This window comes from Ascaphus truei, chromosome 14, assembly GCF_040206685.1.
Source record: "Ascaphus truei isolate aAscTru1 chromosome 14, aAscTru1.hap1, whole genome shotgun sequence".
Classification (NCBI taxonomy): Eukaryota; Metazoa; Chordata; class Amphibia; order Anura; family Ascaphidae; genus Ascaphus; species Ascaphus truei.
The window spans coordinates 23791125-23809602 of NC_134496.1; the positions used below are offsets into that span (position 1 = coordinate 23791125).

At 42.1% G+C, this 18478-nt stretch overlaps 1 protein-coding gene across 10 annotated transcripts in view; it reads right to left on the reverse strand.

Annotated features, from left to right (window-relative positions):
- Positions 1 to 18478, reverse strand: part of DOCK10 (dedicator of cytokinesis 10) — a 238988-nt gene that overhangs the window by 136923 nt on the left and 83587 nt on the right. For 8 of the 10 annotated variants that reach the window (XM_075570118.1, XM_075570116.1, XM_075570119.1 and 5 more), the window contains exon 2: positions 2909 to 3028. In XM_075570118.1, the coding sequence (XP_075426233.1) occupies positions 2909 to 3028 (120 nt within the window). Of the gene's footprint in view, positions 1 to 2908; positions 3029 to 16113; positions 16326 to 18478 lie in introns of those variants that run through there. The other 2 variants (XM_075570117.1, XM_075570120.1) reach the window with 2 other exon arrangements.

The following is an 18478-nucleotide window of genomic DNA, read 5'->3' on the forward strand; positions in this document are numbered from 1 at the left end:
CTTGAGACGTGATCTCGAACGAATAAGAGCCCCATGTCACTTACTGATAAATGAGGCAATTCATTATGATAATGCTGATGTTTTAAGGTTGGGATGTTGAATCACGATTAATAAATATTGATCAGAGAGGGAAACAAAGCAATACATTAAAACAAATACCTATCACACGTACAAATTATTGTAACGCATTATTGAATGCATTCCCCGCCCCCTCCCTTTTCCTTCCTGAACCCCCTCCCAATGAAAATTAAGTATATATACAAAAAGACATTATGGAAGTAGAGAAAGTGCAGAGAAGAGCTACCAAATTAATAAAGGGGATGGATAATCTGATTTATGAGGAGAGGGTAGCTAAATTAGATTTGTTTATATTAGAAAAGAGGCGTCTGAGAGGGGATATGATAACTATATACAAATATATTTGGGGACAATAGAAGGAGCTTTCATAAGAATTATTCATCCCAAGGGCCGTACAAAGGACTCGGGGGGCATCCCTTTAGGTTGGAAGAAAGGAGATTTCCCCAGCAACAAAATAAAGGGTTCTTTACAGTAAGGGCAGTTAAAATGTGGAATTAATTACCCATGGAAACAGGGAGACAGTGATAGCAGATAAAATAGATATTTAAAAAAAAAAAAGTTGGACATCTTAGAAAGGAACGGTATACAGGGATATACCAAATAAGTAAACATGCGAAGAATATTGATCCATGGAGTAATCCGATTGCCATTATTTGGAGTTAGGAAGGAATTGATTTTTCCAACGAACATATAGGTGTCATATGTAGGTATCAAAGGTAATTTAGTTGGACAAGATTGTGGCTTTCATTGAGAATCAATAAGACCATGCTATACTGGTTGAGAAACAAGACCAACATTACGGATACAAATCTTTTCCATTATAACATAAGTATGAGAAACTTTCACTCTTGATATTATTAAACTTGAACATTTCCTTCTATTCAATAGAAGAAGTTGAACCCAATGGGAGAAGATCCATAACCAGAACGTTTTACTTTGATGGAACAGAATGCCAGGATGACCATTTGCTTGTCACTCACTAGAACAGGGGTGGACAACTCCAGGCCTCAAGGGCCACCATCAGGTCAGGTTTTAAGGATAACCCTGCTTCAGCCCAGGTGGCTCACTCTGTGGCTTTGTCATTGACTGTGCCACTGATTGACCCACCTGTGCTGAAGCAAGGATATTCTTAAAACCTAACCCATTGGTGGCCCTTGAGGACTGGAGTTGGCGCCTCCTGCACTAGAACATAAGATATTTTGCCACATGGAAGCAGCTCCTTCCCACAATTTATATCTTCCATTCTGAAGATGAAAGTTTCCATCCAAGGAAAGGAGTCAAGGCACCTTGTAGAAATCCTTTCACAGACGGAAATGTCAGTCTTTGGACCATCCTGTAACTATCCAGGGCCACCACAAAACAATTGCTTGAGACAGGTAGTGACACCCTTTAGTGGATTTAAATGAGAGTTGTTTTGTTTTGCTTATTGTCCATGAAATTTCGTAACAAGTCTCTTCTGCAAGTGTGAGAACACATTTAATGCTTATGTCCTATTAAAATACACACACGTGTGTGTATATATATATATATATATATATATATATATATATATATATATATATATAAAATAATTAACAGCGCCCCTATTAGCACACACCTGTATCCTTGCAAAACAAATCCCACACTGCAGAACGATGCACCTAGCACAGATATCTAACAATATATAGTATAGTGGCAGGATACTAAGTAAATTGCAAGTTACAAAAAATGAAAAAATATATATAAAAATATAAAAAAATGTGCGGCAGTATCTGTATGCAGACGGAGGACAGCTGTGAAATTTGGTCGTCGGCGTGGTGCATGGGCTTGTCCCATAAATAGCTTGATTTTATTTGACAATGTGTGAGGTGGCAATCGTCTGTTCATGGCAAATTAAAACCCTTTATTATCTGATTTTACACAAGGATCGGGCACTTTTTCTTTCCTTTTTTTCTCATATATATTATATATATATATATATATATATATATATATATATATATATATATATATATATACATGCTACATACTACATCTGTGTGTATATACTGTACACACAGATGTAGGTAACCTTATCATCTCCGGTACCGCTGCCACCCGTGATCACACGATAACAGTGGTCGCAGCATACCGGAGGATTACAGTTGCAGGGTGTCCCATCCAGAACCATGGACACCCACAGCGGTATCGTGATGGACACCATCTCTGGCGCCACAGACATTTGCTTCTTCAACTGCGGCGCCAGACAGTAAGTCTTGCTACATCTGTAAATAATATACATATATACACACTAAATTTGGTGGAAGCACTTCTGAAGATAAATACATTAAGAATATAAACTGTGCTATATATACACACACATATGTTTTATGTTGGTTGTTTGCTGTTCAAAGTTCTAGTGGCCATCTTAGTCCTGGAGAAATCTAGAGTTGCTGTAGGTTGTGATTGTGATATGTTTAAGGGGACAGCAAGGATTATTCATAGATAAAATGATAGTGTACAGAGCTTTTGAAATGTCATAGAGTTCTTATTTAAGTGTGCTATGAAGAATCTTATACGTTAGTCCCCTAGACGGTATCACACAACTCACAATGAATGTACCTATTGGTCCTTTAAAACAGTGGTTATAAACCTCTTCACGAGGGAAACAGCACACAGGGTTTTAGGAATAACAAATTAATTTGCACACATGTGCAAGTAGGATAATGATTGGTCATCCCAAAAACCTGGTCCAGGGCGGGAGAAGAGGTTGCAAAATCACTAATGTAAAACATATCTCACCACTAATATGACTAATACTGAGCAATTCATCACAGCCGAACAGTTTCAAATATACAGAGCGTCTACTTACTGAGAAGTCATCTTCAGGGAACAACACCAGATCTTTCATAGGGTCATTGGAATACGTAGTCTCTAACTCTGTGATGGCAGACTCGTAATCCAAGGGTTCTAAGAGCTTAGGTTTCTCATGCTGCAGAAAGAGAAAGAACATTGCAATCTATTATAACTGGGTATTTAATGTTAAAAAAAACAAAAACACATAAAATATATGTGTGCATAAATGTGTATATAAAAATATATAGGGATATGTATACAGTATATATATATAAATATATAAATATATATACACTGTAGGTATATATATATATAGAAATATATATATAGAGAGATACATATATATATATATATATATATATATATATATATATATATATATATATATATATATATATATACTGTATGCGTGTATGTATAATATATATATGTATATATATATATATATATATTATACATACACGCATACAGTATATACTGTATATACCTACAGGTGCGCCGACAAGTATTCTAAAACTTGCCATATATATATATATATATAATATATATATATATATATATATATATATCAATAAGGATAGCAGCTGTGATCCAAAATACCAGCACAACAAATAGAAGAATTTTTTTTTATTAAGCTCAATAAGTAAACATTGAGTCCAACATTTCTGTCCCCAGGGAGACCTTCTTCACGGGTAACTAAATTGCTCGGGCCACACTATTTAAATTTGGCACAAAGGGGAGAGAGAGGGGAGGGTTAGTGTTGCCAAACAACAACCGGTGAGTGACAGAAGTCACGGCGAGTGGTCCTACAGTATTTTTTTCCCTTATTTTTAACACAGGACTGAAGCATGGGGTCTCTGGAGCTGAACTCCATTCAGCTCCGGCTGAGATAGCTGAGTATTTAAAGTTTAAAGTTCCCATGTCACGCGGGCCCCAACAGGAAGACGAACCGAATGATGTCACGGCTTCCTATTGGCCCGCAGAGCACGGGAGCTTTGAAAACTCCGCCATAACATGAACTCTGGTAGCGGCTACCGGCACCCCCTACGGAGGTAAGTATCTCCAGAACCAGTTGGTCCCCAGAGATTAAATTAATGAGGTTCAGCTCCGGAGACCCCATGCTTCAATCCAATAGGAAATAAAAATGGCATGGACTGCCGCTTTAAACTGCGACCGTGCCAATCAGGTATTTATCACATGGAAACGCCTCCACTGATAGTGCCCCGATTGGCACTATTGCACTTTAATGAATAACCCCCAGAGGGAGTATTCTACTGCACTTTTCAGCGCACATATTCTGTGTTGAAGACGTGAAACTAATCTTGGCTTGGTGCTCTCACATGGATTTACAGAACACTCCATTTAATTTTGCACATCACAGCTTTTAAATTATTTCCCCAATGACAACGTTGTTAAAACATTTGAACGGGGGCCATGTGCTTCTGCCATAAGCGTAGGTGAAGTGGCTGAGCAGTGGAAAATACTACATAGCTACCACTCAATGTTATGAAACAATATCTCGTTCAGAAAGTATCTTTTTGAAGTTGTTATATGAAAATAAGCCCCGTCATAAAAACTGCCAATGGCCAAAGTACATTTCTGAGATAGTGTTTCACGTGCTGTAGTCAAAGCAAAATGAGAAGCCGGCGCAGGAAGCTGGAGCTCTGCTCACCCCACCTCACATACACATAGACGCAGCATACGATTGCTTACTCCGTGTTCCTGATTGAATTATTTTCACTTCCTCCTGTAGCGAAGGCAGAACATAATGGTCTTCCTTAATCACATACTCGCTTGCAGGATCCGGTAAAAATACATGCAGGATTAGTAGAGCTGTCTGGTCAAAGCCACTTAAAATAAATAGTTAACTGTTGCAGGGTTTTGCACTCTATGGTTTTTTTTTTTAAATCTCTTTATTTGTATTTTCACAAAAATATAAATTTTAACAGATAACAGATACATTGTCATCTATAGTTAGCTCTTAACACAGATTAATAGTACAGCTCAACCCCCTTATAACGCTGTGCTTGGGGTCCAAAGAATCACATCGCGTTATAAGTGGATCGCGTTAGAAATAGTGTACAATTGTAAGCATTGTACAATAAAGTATTTAAGACTCCAATAATCGTGCTATAAACTATTCATAAATACGAAAATTGGGAGCCATGCTTACATCGCGTTATAAGCGGATTTGCGATGTAACGGATCGCGTTATAACGGGGTTGAGCTGTACTGTGTTGTACATTTGGAGCTAGCAAATTATAATAGAGGGATACATTTTAATAACAGGAAGCATATAACATGGACTAATGGACACATGAACATATAAACCAGGGGAGGGGGTAGGGGTAAGGGGGGGGGAGGTTGATGTCACCACATATTATAAACATCTCATCTTCAATACGACATATCAATATAGTTATGTATCATATTCTTATTCTCAACACTTTTAACATTTCATTTGGGGAAGGGACCCAAAAATCTGCTACATCTCTCCACTCTTGCCTATATAGCCCTGTTATAGAAAGGGATCCCAGACTCTCCGGAATTTAATCATGGAATCCTCTAGATGGCTCATTAAATTCTCCATCATCATAACATTGGATATTTGTTCTCTAACTTTTCTGTATGTGGGTGGATTTGTCTGCCTCCTATTTGTCTGCACTCTATGTTTTAAATGGTGACTGTTGATCTTTACTCTAGCCCAGGGGTGGTCAACTCCAGTCCTCAAAGGCCACCACCAGTTCAGGTTATAAGGATATCACTGCTTCAGCACAGGTGGCTCAATCAGGGGCTCAGTCAATGATTGAGCCGCTGATTGAGCCACCAGTGCTGAAGCAGGGATACCCTTAAAACCTGACCTGGAGTTGGCCACCCCTACTCTATAGTGTCATATATCAGAATGTCATTCGATGTTTCGGTCCAATACAGCAGACCTTCCTCAACCTTGACAAAGATCTGCTGTATTGGACCAAAACATTGGGTAAATAAATACTACCCACTTGACCACTATTTTGGCGCGCTACTCGTTTCGCTTCTTTTCTATGGGATTTCCCAGTTGGGTTTCAGCACCCGCAAGTATCTTTAATTTGAGTTCACCTATACTTCTATCTATTTTGATATATAAGAATGAGCCACAATATTCTTCTGATGTTATGTCCACCATGGATTCCCGTTTTTAAGATCATGTTTTGAATCCCTTGTTATTTCTCTCACAGTGGGATCATACAGTGAGTAAAAAATCCAAAGCTTTGAGGGTCAACATTGACTTCTTAGTACAAGTGAGTTCTACTGTCACACGTCAACATCAAGACAGGGGTACAATCAACCGCACTCAGCATTTCCTTCTGCCTTATTGTTATAGCCAATGATTGATATTGCTATAGCCAGTGCCGGACTTATGCATAAAATAACTAAGCTACAGCGTATGGCCTCACAATAGGAGGGGCCTCAAAAATAGAGACAAATTAATACATGAATCATTTTAAAATTAGAAGATAAATAAAGAAGATCTGGGAAAAAGAAGATTTCTCTATAAATATAGACATTTTCGTTCAAATATAACCCAAAGCATCACGTGCATCGAACGTGACAAACTTTGTAGCTGATCATTGGAAGACATCATCAATGACTTGCTCTCCAAAAATCACGAAAGAAAATGATTTAATGGTTAAAATGAATGTGATGTGCAAACACTGTTCATTTTCGCTTTACAACGTTACCTTTGTATATAACAATGCTAGCATAATGCTCTCATTCAGTTTCATGTTTATATTTTCAATGGTCCCTCCAGTCAGAATAATACATCTCTCACTCTCATCCTCAGAAAGTCAAAGTCCGGCCGTGCGTAGAGCTGTTAAATACGCTGGTTAGTTCCAAGAAATACACACCAACAAATTCTAGAGCACGCAGTGCAAATAAGCTGTCCGCGTAATATATACTGTCTTCCCTTGAACTATACCCTGCTCACATTGAACACACTGCACATTCTGCTTGTGCTGACTTCAGAGAATACTTCCTGATATAGTGCAGCATAGAAGCCTGTCTTGCGTGCCAATCTAAATACAGACAAAACAGTTTAACACAATGGAGGTTTTTCATTAAACTGCAATAGTGCCGATCGGGGCATGATCACACAGAAAGTCCCATTGACTTTAATGAGAGTTCCTGGGCAATAGTGCCTCAGTCAGCATTAGACCGGCCAACGTTTGCAGCGGTGAAGAGGGTAGGATAATTGACGGAATTGGTGAAAAGGCTAAAATACAGTAAATAAAAAAAGAAGTATTGAGAATAGCATAAACTTGTTTTGTTAATAATGCATCATATTGAGGTTGTCTGTCTGCATGATTAACCCAGCATGGATAAGGGGAAATCATTTTTTTTGGCAGATTCAGTTGCCAATGACCATGAGAATGATAAATATTTTGACAAGAAATTCAAGGGAAATAAGGGAGAGGCTGATTATTTGGCCGTGGAGTCTGTGAGTGGGAAGAAGCTCGGGATCAACATTTTAATGAGAATCTCCAGTTAGTTTGGTGATGCTTGGGACAATGTAACGTTAGCGGACTCCTGTTGGGTGGGGGGATTGTGGTCTGGCGAGGAGACAGAGAAGCAGAAAGCTTGAATTAATAAGGATGTTTTAGTTGCTGTTTGTAATTATGTTGTTATTTAGGAAAGTGAATTGAAAGGAAGAAGTGTGCTCGTACAAGCCATAAATAATTGCCTGCCGACTAATTGTCTTTTAATGATTACCAAGATAATTTGTTGTGACATGGAGCTCCAGAACCGGCACAGAGAGAAATACTGGTGTAATACATATCATAAATGCATAGGTTGCGACAAACAGAACACCAGAGGTGTGTTTTGTTAGCTCAGTTGTTAGATTATTGTTGTAATAAGAGTAATATTTGATATTACTATTATGAAAAGAGGAGTTGGTTATTTTCTACACTACAGCCTATTTAATAGACTGGGGCGGCTTTAGGAACCTACATGAGATAGTTTCTGTCTTGGGTATTGCTTAGAACAGGGGTGCTCAACTCCAGTCCTCAAGCCCCCTAACAGGTCAGGTTTTAAGGATGTCCCAGCTGCAGCACAGGTGGCTCGATCAGTCCCTGCTTCGACTGAGCCTCTGATTGAGCCACCTGAGCTGAAGCTGGGATATCCTGAAAACCTGACCTTATGGGGTGGAAGAGGGGGGGCGGTGCTTGAGAACTGGAGTTGTGCACCCCTGGCTTAGGCCAGGTCCTCGCTGGCTACTGCAGCACCCGCTGTGACGGACGCTGCAGGGACAATATCCGCCCCACAATGGGGCTGGGCCCGCTGCGAGGGGGGGCCGCCGCGCTGCGCCAACAGAAACTCCCGCTCTCAAGAAAATTGAGAGCCGGACTCGTGACGGAGCGCTAGGCCACGCCCCCGGCGTTTCAGCCAATGAGGGCGAACCTGCTGGGTGACGTTACGGCCGCGCCCCGTCACTCCCCCGTCATGCCCCCCCGTCTTTCTCCCTGCAGCTCTCTGCAGACCGGGGAGTTCGGCTGCACGCACCGCCAGCCTCGCAGGCGCACGTGCAGCGCAGGCCGCGCGCCCCAGCCTTAGAAGATAGTAGGAGTGGATGGCTGTAGATGCGACATCAGAACATTAAGTAACATACTTAAGAAGCTTACATCAGCTGAGGCTATCTGGGGCTCAAAGCCTAAGGCCGTGCCTATAGTGCCGTCGTTGGCAACGGCGACACGGCGGGTGATGTCACCCGTCGCTGTCGCCACCGCCGAAAGTTATGTTTTGCCGGGCAGCCGGGTCGCGGGATTCCGGCAATTTGATTTGTTCAAGGGCCGTCACGTGACGCGACGGCCCTTGAAAAATCAAATTTTGCTGTTTTCATGTTTTCGCGACGGCGATGACGCTCCGTCGCTTGTCGCCGTCGCATGCACTATAAGCGCGGCAATGTATTTGTTTTCGGGCGACGTCGCTGTCGCCGGCATTATAAGCGCGGCCTTAGAATGCTAGTAATCATTTCCAATAAATGACGTGGGAGATGTTTGTTACCGTAAACTCTTGGTCGAACACAGATGTCATATAATTAGGCTTTGAAATGATAACCGGACAAAGGGAATGGAAGCCAAAAAATAAATGTTACAGTATATACTGTAATAGGGTGTGTTCAGTGAATGAGTTTAAGTGTATAGCTGGAATGCAGCTGTGGAAAGTAGAAGTGGTGAGTGTTGTAAAGATGCAATATTCCTTTGTTTTTCTTGTTAGATGTGCCAGAGGTTGAAAATCAGCACTAATGCTGTTATGTCTGTTAGGTGATAAATATTAGTTAACATTTTTAAACGACATTGTCCCAATGCAGGGGTAGCCAACGCCAGTCCTCAAAAGCCACCAACAGGTCAGGTTTTCAGGATATCCCTGCTTCAGCACAGGTGGCTCAGTCGAAGATTGAGCCTCTGATTGAGCCACCTGTGCTGAAGCAGGGACTGATTGAGCCACCTATGCTTAAGCAGGAATATAGTTTGCAGGTCTTATACTTGGTAAAGTTGCTTGCTGAGCTGTATAGCTCAGAGAGTTGTGAAAAAAAGGAAATCTTTACATATGTATTTTTTTTTGTATATGTTTTTATATCTCTTTATATTTGCGTATTATCTGTTTTTATACATTTGGTCACTGGTTTAAATATTTATATGTTTTTGTGCAGTTTTACAGCTCAATTGCCTAGAAATAAAAGTGACTATGCTATGTTAATGTTAGACTTGTACACTTTGCTAGTTAAATTGCTCGGATTTGATCTGTGGGAGGAGTACAGTATATGTAGTCATTCCTTGATCCTTGTTCGCAGGTGTTTGATAAACATTTTTTTGTATAAATAGAGGTGTATAGACTTTGTGCATATTGTATCTTGGCAAAGGTGCGATGCATCAAAACTGTGCCAAAGTCAATAAATATTTGATTAAGGAGTCGCTCAGCGTTGTTCATGTTTATATCTCAGAGAGTTGGACAGAAGTTAGTAAAGAGAAAGAAGAAGTTAGGAATGAGTCCTGTCAGCTAGAAATCATGGTCTTCTCTTGTGAAACATGATGATAATGATTAGAGATGCTGTTTTGAGAATGGGATGCTAAACAGTTGGAATATCTTCCCCGATAAAGAAGTGACAACACAAAAAGCTTCCAGCCCTACCCACTGATCCTGGGTCTTAGGACACACTACTAATTTGAACCTCAACTATATTTTGTTACTCATACAGCTCACTTTGCTTCTCAACCTATATCACCAAAGATACGTCCAACGTGTTTTTTTGTTTGATTTGGAATGAAGAGGGGAAAATTGTACTTTATGATCTCATAATGTGTGTGCTATACACATCTAGCAATCCTTTCTTTCACATATAAGCAGACATTTTGTTTTTAAAAGAGAACATTTTAGGATAATAGTAGAGACACCCAGCACAGCAGTCACTAATATTTTACTGTATGTAATGAATGGTATTTTAGTTTCATGACATAACAGAAACCAATACAGGAAGTTCTGCATCAGACGACTTCTGCTTCCTGCTGACAGTTCTTCTCTTATTGTTAATGTTGCAGTTATTAGTAATTTTAAGATATGTTGTAAATTAGGTAGAACTACTGCTGCGGCCAAGTTTATTCGAGCATTTGCCCGTTCTTGGCCGCAGCAGTAGCCTGGCGCGTGCCCGAGGGTGACGGGCGCGCGCCGAAGCAGCGGAAGAGCGCCCTCCGATCGGGGCGCTCTCCCTACCGCTGCCGGGTCCGCCGGGTCCCCCGGAACCCCCTGCCGCCGTCCCGCGATCGCGGGACACCAGGGCTCCCTCGGGGAGCCCTGGACGCGCGTGCAGGAGGCGCAGGCTCCCGAAGACGCGTGACCGCGCACGCCGAGGGGCGGCCACTAGCAAGCCGGGAAATCTCCCGGCTTGCGGATCTGGCCGCACTGCAATTAAGTGTGTCGGCAGTGTATGCTGGCCTATTTAGTTAGGGTGACCAGATGTCCCGGTTTAGCCGGGACATTCCCGGGTTTTTAGCTGTTTGTCCTGGGTCCCAATTTCTTTGGCCACTGCCCCGGTTCTTATCCGCGCTGGCGCGATTAGAGCTTGCTGTCCACTTGTGCGCATGTGCGATCGTCACTTTTCAGCCACTAGTATGTATTCGCAGGCACAGCCATGAAGCTCCAATCATGCAACAGCCGATCACAAATGCACATGAGTTTCCGGCAAATAGCGATCACGCATGCGCAAATCAGCACTCGCTAGCTACACATGTGCAGTCGGTACTCGCCGTTCACGCATGTGCAGTCAACATTGGAGGTTCGCGCATGGACACTAAGCGCTGGTGGCGCACGCATGCGCAGTTAGTGCATGTGCAACATTTGTCCCGTTTTTTCCGGGACAAATATGGTCACCCTCTATTTAGTCCAATCCTTATTTACTAGTATTGCGAGAACAAGGCTGAAAAATGTCCGCCAGGATTTACCAACCTCCGAAGAGGGGTATTAAAACTTGATCTGTCATTGACTGCCATTGACTGGTATGGTGTTTAATGCTGGATTGCGCTGTGATCAGAGCTTAGTGAATAGGGTGACCATATGACCAAAATAGACACTGCATGTTTTTATCGACCATAGCAAAGAGTAAACATTTTAAATATACTGGTAAACTCAAATATTTTCATGTGTCCAGGTTTCTACCTTTGGGACTCTGGTCACCCTATTAGTGAATCCTCCCTGTAGTTCTTTAAGACACCAAAGTCTGGCCTCCCTTCAAACCAAAACCCAAAAGTGTGCTTGCATAGCCTGCCTTCTCCTGCTGCTGCGGTGGGCAGCTCCAGTCCTCAAGATCCACCACTAGACCGGGTATTAGGGATACTCCTGCTTCAGCACACGTGGCTCAATTGAGCCACTGACTGTGCCATCTGTGTTAAAGCAGGAAAATCCTGGACACCTGACTTGTTGGTGGCCCTTGATGATGGGAGTTGGCCTCCTCTGCTCTACTGCAATTATCGATATAATATTCAAAGAAGGCTGGACCAGAGACCTGGGTCCTTGTCACGGGAGACTCCTGTGGCGGGTAGGATCTCGGTGGCCGGAACAGCAGGAAGCGAAGTAGGGGTCACAAGCAGGGGTCCGAGGCAGGCGGCAGGTAGCGAAGTCAGGAAACAAGCAGAGGTCCGAGGCAGGCGGCAGGTAGCGACGTCAGGTAACAAGCAGGGGTCCGAGGCAGGCGGCAGGTAGCGAAGTCAGGTAACAAGCAGAGGTCGGCAATGAGGAGACTGGAACAGGACAGGCGGGGCGGGACAGGGACTGAGAACAGGGAGCAGGGACTGAGACCGGGGAGCAGGAATAACCAGGGACAAGCCAGATTACTAGCAAGGACCTTTACTGTGAGCAGACTACAATACAGGTACAGGTACATAAACAGATCAGGATCAAAGACAGGCTTGGGAGTCTGGGCATGGGAGTCTGACTTGAAGCAAAGGCAAAACCAACAGACAGGAAGCAAGCTATAAGGACAGAGACAGGAGCAACAAGAAGACAGACAGACAGACAGAGGAACCCAGAGCTAACAGAAGGCAGCAGCACACCCAGTGGACAAGGAAGCTATGGCTAGGCAGGAGGTCTAGGGAATCCTGACAGTCCTAGCCTTGATTGCTTTTCTGATTAATTTCTCAGGATGTCAACACATCAGGGGCCTAACCTAAGAATGTAAATGAGTTCTTGCTTATATTCTAGTGGAGGCCATGTTTCCTGCTTCCCAGGAGCAGAAGTAGAGGACCCTCCATTTCTCTTTGCATCATCAGGATGCAGCCGCAGATACGTGACTGCTACCCAAATAATCATGTGATAGTGGTGGCAGTGTGGTGCTGCAGCACTTCAACCACCGTGCAGTATCTTACAGACAAAGATACACCCACCAATATTGCTGTATAAGTAGGCTTACTGTAGTTACAATGTGGAAAAATACAATAGCTATAATCTGCGTTACTTTTGATTAGAGATGGGCGAATTTGAAGGGCGGATTTGGACCCGCAGCAGATCGTCCGGTTCCTTTGAGCGACGGATGTCAGCGATCAATCTAAAAAATGGCAATTCGCGTTTGGCAAATGTTTTATTATTCTTGCCAAAAACACTCTGTGGATTCCGCAATCCATGGACGGATTTGTAGAATCCAATACGCGGATTCTGCAATCTGCTGGTGGATTTTTAAGAATTTGCCAACAAGTTGCTGAATCCGTGGATTGGAGTCTACAAATACATCCACGGGTTGTATTCAATGGCGGTTTTTCATGAATCCGCGCAGGTTAAATCCGACCAAATCCGTTTGTGGATTTTACACGGCAAAATGGATTTTGGGGAGAAAATGCAAGAAAATCGGTGAAACGGATTTGGGCGGATTCGCCCATCTCTACGCTTGATGCTGGTGAGAACTTTGAAGTCCCAAGAAAATGTCAAATACATTTACTGTATCAACAAATCTTGCATTACAACAGCTTTGCTGATGGGACAAGCAGCCTAAAATGCTTCTCTAATTTCTCTACTGTACTGAATGCCATGCTATGTACTCTAGTCTACTTGAAACTCCACGTGTTCACACTGAATTGACCAATGCCAGACGTACGCATACGTTAACTAAGCTACGGCTTAGGGCCTCACAATATGAGCGGTCTCAACTATAGAAACAAATTAAAACATTAAACATTTTAAATTCAGAAGATAAAGAAGATCAGGGAAAAAGAAGATTCTCTATAAATATGGACATTTTCGTTCGAATATGACCCTAAGCATCACGTGCATCAAAAGTGACAAACTTTGCTGCTTATCATTGGAAGAGATCATCAATTACTTTGCTCTCCAAAAATCATGAATGAAAATGATTTAATGTTAAAATGAATATGTGATGTGCAAACACTGTTCATTTTAGCTGTACACCGCCACCTTTGTATATAACAATGCTATCATAATGCTTTTATTTATTTCTGTTTCATGTTTATATTTTCCATTGTCCCTTCAGTCAGAATAATAAATCTCTTTCTCATTTTTTGGGTCCTCTTAAACTTGACATAGCCTAGGGCCTCAGAAGGTCAAAGTCCAGCCCAGCTTATATAAAGAAAAAAACATAAGAATATACGATGCAGAAAGAATAACATTGCACAATGTTTTAATACAAAATCAATGTTTCTATGATCTAATTACATTTGGACTGGAGTTGGTAAAATATTTCCCACTAGGAAATAATTACCATCCAAGACTAGAAACGGAATGTATTCTTTACTATGACCCTGTTTAACTTGGTATATAATAGAAATATCTTGTCGTTTGCCACACACAACTCAACTGTTCTCATTCAACAACATTGCATTTTACAAACAATGAAGCTTTGAAACAGCCAGACTTTCTATTTAACTCATGTAATGCTGAACGGGACGGCAACACCGCTGAAGGGGTTAACAGCCAAAACACAAACCTCTCCTGGTCCCTAGAAAAATGTCCCCTATTCCTCATTACAGTTGTCAGCCATATATCTGGCTACCATAAACTGGTCCACAACACAACAGCCCCACAAAATATTCAGGGACACTGCAGCCCTTAGGAGTTTAAAATGGCTTTAGCATGCAAGGAGAGACAGAGAGAGACAGAGAGAGACAGAGAGAGACAGAGAGAGACAGAGAGAGACAGAGAGAGACAGAGAGAGACACAGAGAGAGAGAGAGAGAGAGAGAGAGAGAGAGAGAGAGACAGAGACAGAGAGAGACAGAGAGAGACAGAGAGAGACACAGAGAGACAGAGAGAGACACAGAGAGACAGAGAGACACAGAGAGACACAGAGAGACACAGAGAGACACACAGAGAGACAGAGAGACACAGAGAGACACAGAGAGACACAGAGAGACACACAGAGAGAGAGAGAGAGAGAGAGAGAGAGAGAGAGAGAGAGAGAGAGACAGAGAGAGACAGAGAGAGACAGAGAGAGACAGAGAGACACACAGAGAGAGAGAGAGAGAGAGAGAGAGAGACAGAGACAGAGAGAGACAGAGAGAGACACAGAGAGACAGAGAGAGACACAGAGAGACAGAGAGACACAGAGAGACACAGAGAGACACAGAGAGACACAGAGAGACACAGAGAGACACAGAGAGACACAGAGAGACACAGAGAGACAGAGAGAGACACAGAGAGACACACAGAGAGAGACACAGAGAGAGACACAGAGAGAGAGAGAGACACACAGAGAGAGACACAGAGAGAGACACAGAGAGAGAGACAGAGAGAGAGACAGAGAGAGAGAGAGAGAGAGAGAGACAGAGAGAGAGAGAGAGAGAGAGAGAGAGAGAGAGAGAGAGAGAGAGAGAGAGAGAGAGAGAGAGAGAGAGAGAGAGAGAGAGAGAGAGAGAATATACTGTGCCACCAATTCAGTGATTAGAGATTCAATTAAACATTATTTTCTAAACAAGTCATTTTAGATAAATCTGACGATTTGTAAAAAAAAAAAATGGAAACACTGTCCCAGCAGTAGTGTATCTGCAGGGGAAACGTCAATTTCAGTAAAGTGAATCTGCAGTAAAGTGTTTGACATATGAGTCAACTCAAAGACAATTTGTTATACATTTTGTACTGTTTTTTTTAATGTCTCCTATGTTCACATACTTAATAGCAATACAGACATGTCAACTCTCATATTTTATCTTCCGTAGTTAGCAAAGAAGGGTGGGGAGCCGTGTTGGTCCTTTCTTTCATGTAGTAACAAAGGAGGGAGAGAGAGGAGGGGGTATGATACATTTTATTGGATCAAAAGTAGTTGATATGTTACAAGCTTTCCATCCACTCAAGGTCCCTCATCGGGTAACCCTGACCCTGAGAGGTTGGAAAGTTTGTAACATATCAACTACTTGTTGGTCCAATAAAAGTTATCATACCCCCTCCACCCTCTCCCTGCTTTGTACTACATGGATTATCTGTGTCTCACTATGGAGTGAGTCTCATTGATATTTACCATAGCATAAGTGCTATAATAGAGTTTAACTGCATCTCTCTAATACAAATCAGTACTTCTCCATTCAAAAGTAATTCACACTCCACATTCTCGACATCTCTCTAATTCTGGAGCCTGGAGGTTGACATCAATATAAATTTTCCCCGTTTTTAAACTCTGACGACACCAAACAGTCAAAAGCTCAGCTTACTGTACAAGTAGAAGAGTAATATCCGATTCATCACATACACAACTTAACCTCTGGAGTGGCCCCTCATTCACTCTTCTCATGGTTCTTCTTTTCTTCCAGGCGTCTGGGAACGGTTCTCTCCTGAAAACTTTCCCTCGCAAACTCATTGTATGGAGAAATAGCCTCTATAACCGAACGCGCAAAGAAATCCTAGAAGAGGAGCGGAGGTTGCTCTTGCAGCTAAGGATACCAAACAATTACTAAACGCGCTCTTGAAGGGGAAGTATATTTACGTCTCTTTCTGAAAGGAAAGAAGAAACCAGTGTTGCTCATCATATCTTCCTGTTAGGTGAGCTTTCGACTTCTTAAGAGAAAAGGAATTGCAAAGACTACATGAGCATCATTTAAATATTCTTCATAATAGGCTTTTTCATCCATCATAACTTACATTATTTAATGTGTGGTTGAAACCAATCCCAGAGTCACATTGCTTGGCCAGTATAACCAACCTCACACTGATGGGATCCAAAAGGTCGTCTGTGAGCAGTGTTACTGGCCCTGCACTTCTTTAACCTCGGCTGTGCTGAAAAGCTGTGTAATACGGCAGTTATATGCTTTAAGGGTTCCATGTTAAAAGGGAGTAGAAGCAAAAGGTGACCATGTGTGCTCATTTGCATGTCATTTCCCAGAATCCCTGGCTGCAGTGGAAGCTCTGTCTGCTAAGAGGTAATGGGGAAAGGCAGGGTTGCAGGCCTGTCTGACACGTGTGAATGTGCTCATAAGTGGTACAGTAGTTGTATTTGCTTAATAATAGGTTATACACATGTAACTAAAAAGACCCGCAGGGGAAACGGATTTCGGACGATCAGTAAGGAGGTGGCCGCTCCCTCCTGCATGTTTTTATTTTTTTATTTGTGAAATATTTATTCACGATACTGCACTGTAGGATGTTTTTAACAGTGTATTTCACTTCTAAAAAAATAGCCCAAAATGTAAGTGAATATTGTAGCTAATTCCCTCTTGTTTACTTTTGAAGACCTCCTAATCTGAGAAGATTACCGAGAATAAATGTTTTTCTTGTACGACCCTTTGAACTCATGGAAAACAGCTGCTCTCTGCCTGGTGGAATGGAGAGCGGGAGAATGAACAGCTGGAGTTCTCATGTGAACAATCTACTGCAGGCTTTGGGCCTTATTACATTAAAATCAAAATCAGCTTGGCAAGAAACATACATAATTAGGTTGGTAATCTGCTCTAAAGAGCATCATATGGGGTTCACCTTCAAAATACCATTGGTAATATGGGAGACAACTGCACCTTTAAGTACATGTTTTAAATTGTAAGCTTTTAAGTAACTTATAAGACTATAATAGGGGGCCGTAAAATAAAGACATGTGGTAATGGCAGAGTGGAGACTAAATTCCTTATTCTATATGTCCGAAGAGGCCATTTGGGCTGCTTTTGGCCGAAAATCCCTATTAAAGTTAATGTGGTAACAAAGGAGGTAGTAGGGGTTTGATATCTTTTATTGGACTACGTACATGGAAGAAAGAACCAACACGGCTCCCCACCCTTCTTTTCCAATTAAAGTTAATGGAGATTTTTATCCTACAACAACGTATCCCGACTACACTGAATTTCCCCCTTAAATAGTTATGGCGACATTTTGGTGTAAACATTTCGGAACGACAGGGTAGAAAGAAAGTTGTAGGCGAATGACAGACAGGCTGACACTTGTGAATTATACGCTATATAATGATTATTATTATCATCACTAAGCAATAAGTGACATTTAGTAAAGCCTCAAATTAGAATAGCAATCCCCCACCAATTATTATTAATATTTTTAACTCGAGCACCACCAGACGTTCGGCTTTTGCGGTTATATGGTTGCTTTTATAGTGCACTCCCGGCTTACATAACCAGAAATTGAATCAAAACAGTGTGTGTGGGGGGGGGGGGGGGGGGGTCAATCATCCCTTACAAAACTAGCAAATGGAGCATGATGGAGCCTCTAGTGTTCCAGGGCCTGTGCTGTTCCAGGTACGTCTACCGGGCAGTGGGAAGGTTAAGAAACCTGACTGTCCTTAAGCATAGTATGACGGTTGTGTGGTCTTTTAAAATGAAATGGTTTACATCAGGGATGCTCATCTCCAGTCCTCAAACCCCCCCCCCCCCAACAGGTCAGGTTTTAAGGATATCCCAGCTTCAGCACAGGTGGCTCAATCACAGGCTCAGTCTTCAACTGAGCCACTCCTTGAGCCACCTGTGCCAAAGCAGCTACTGACTGACCCACCTGGGCTGAAGCTGGGACATTTATCCACCTGTCCTGAAGCAGGGATATCCCGAAAACCTGACCTGTTGGTGGGTCTTGAGGATCCCTAGTTTACATTGAATCAGAGACCAGACACATTCTTTTTTTTT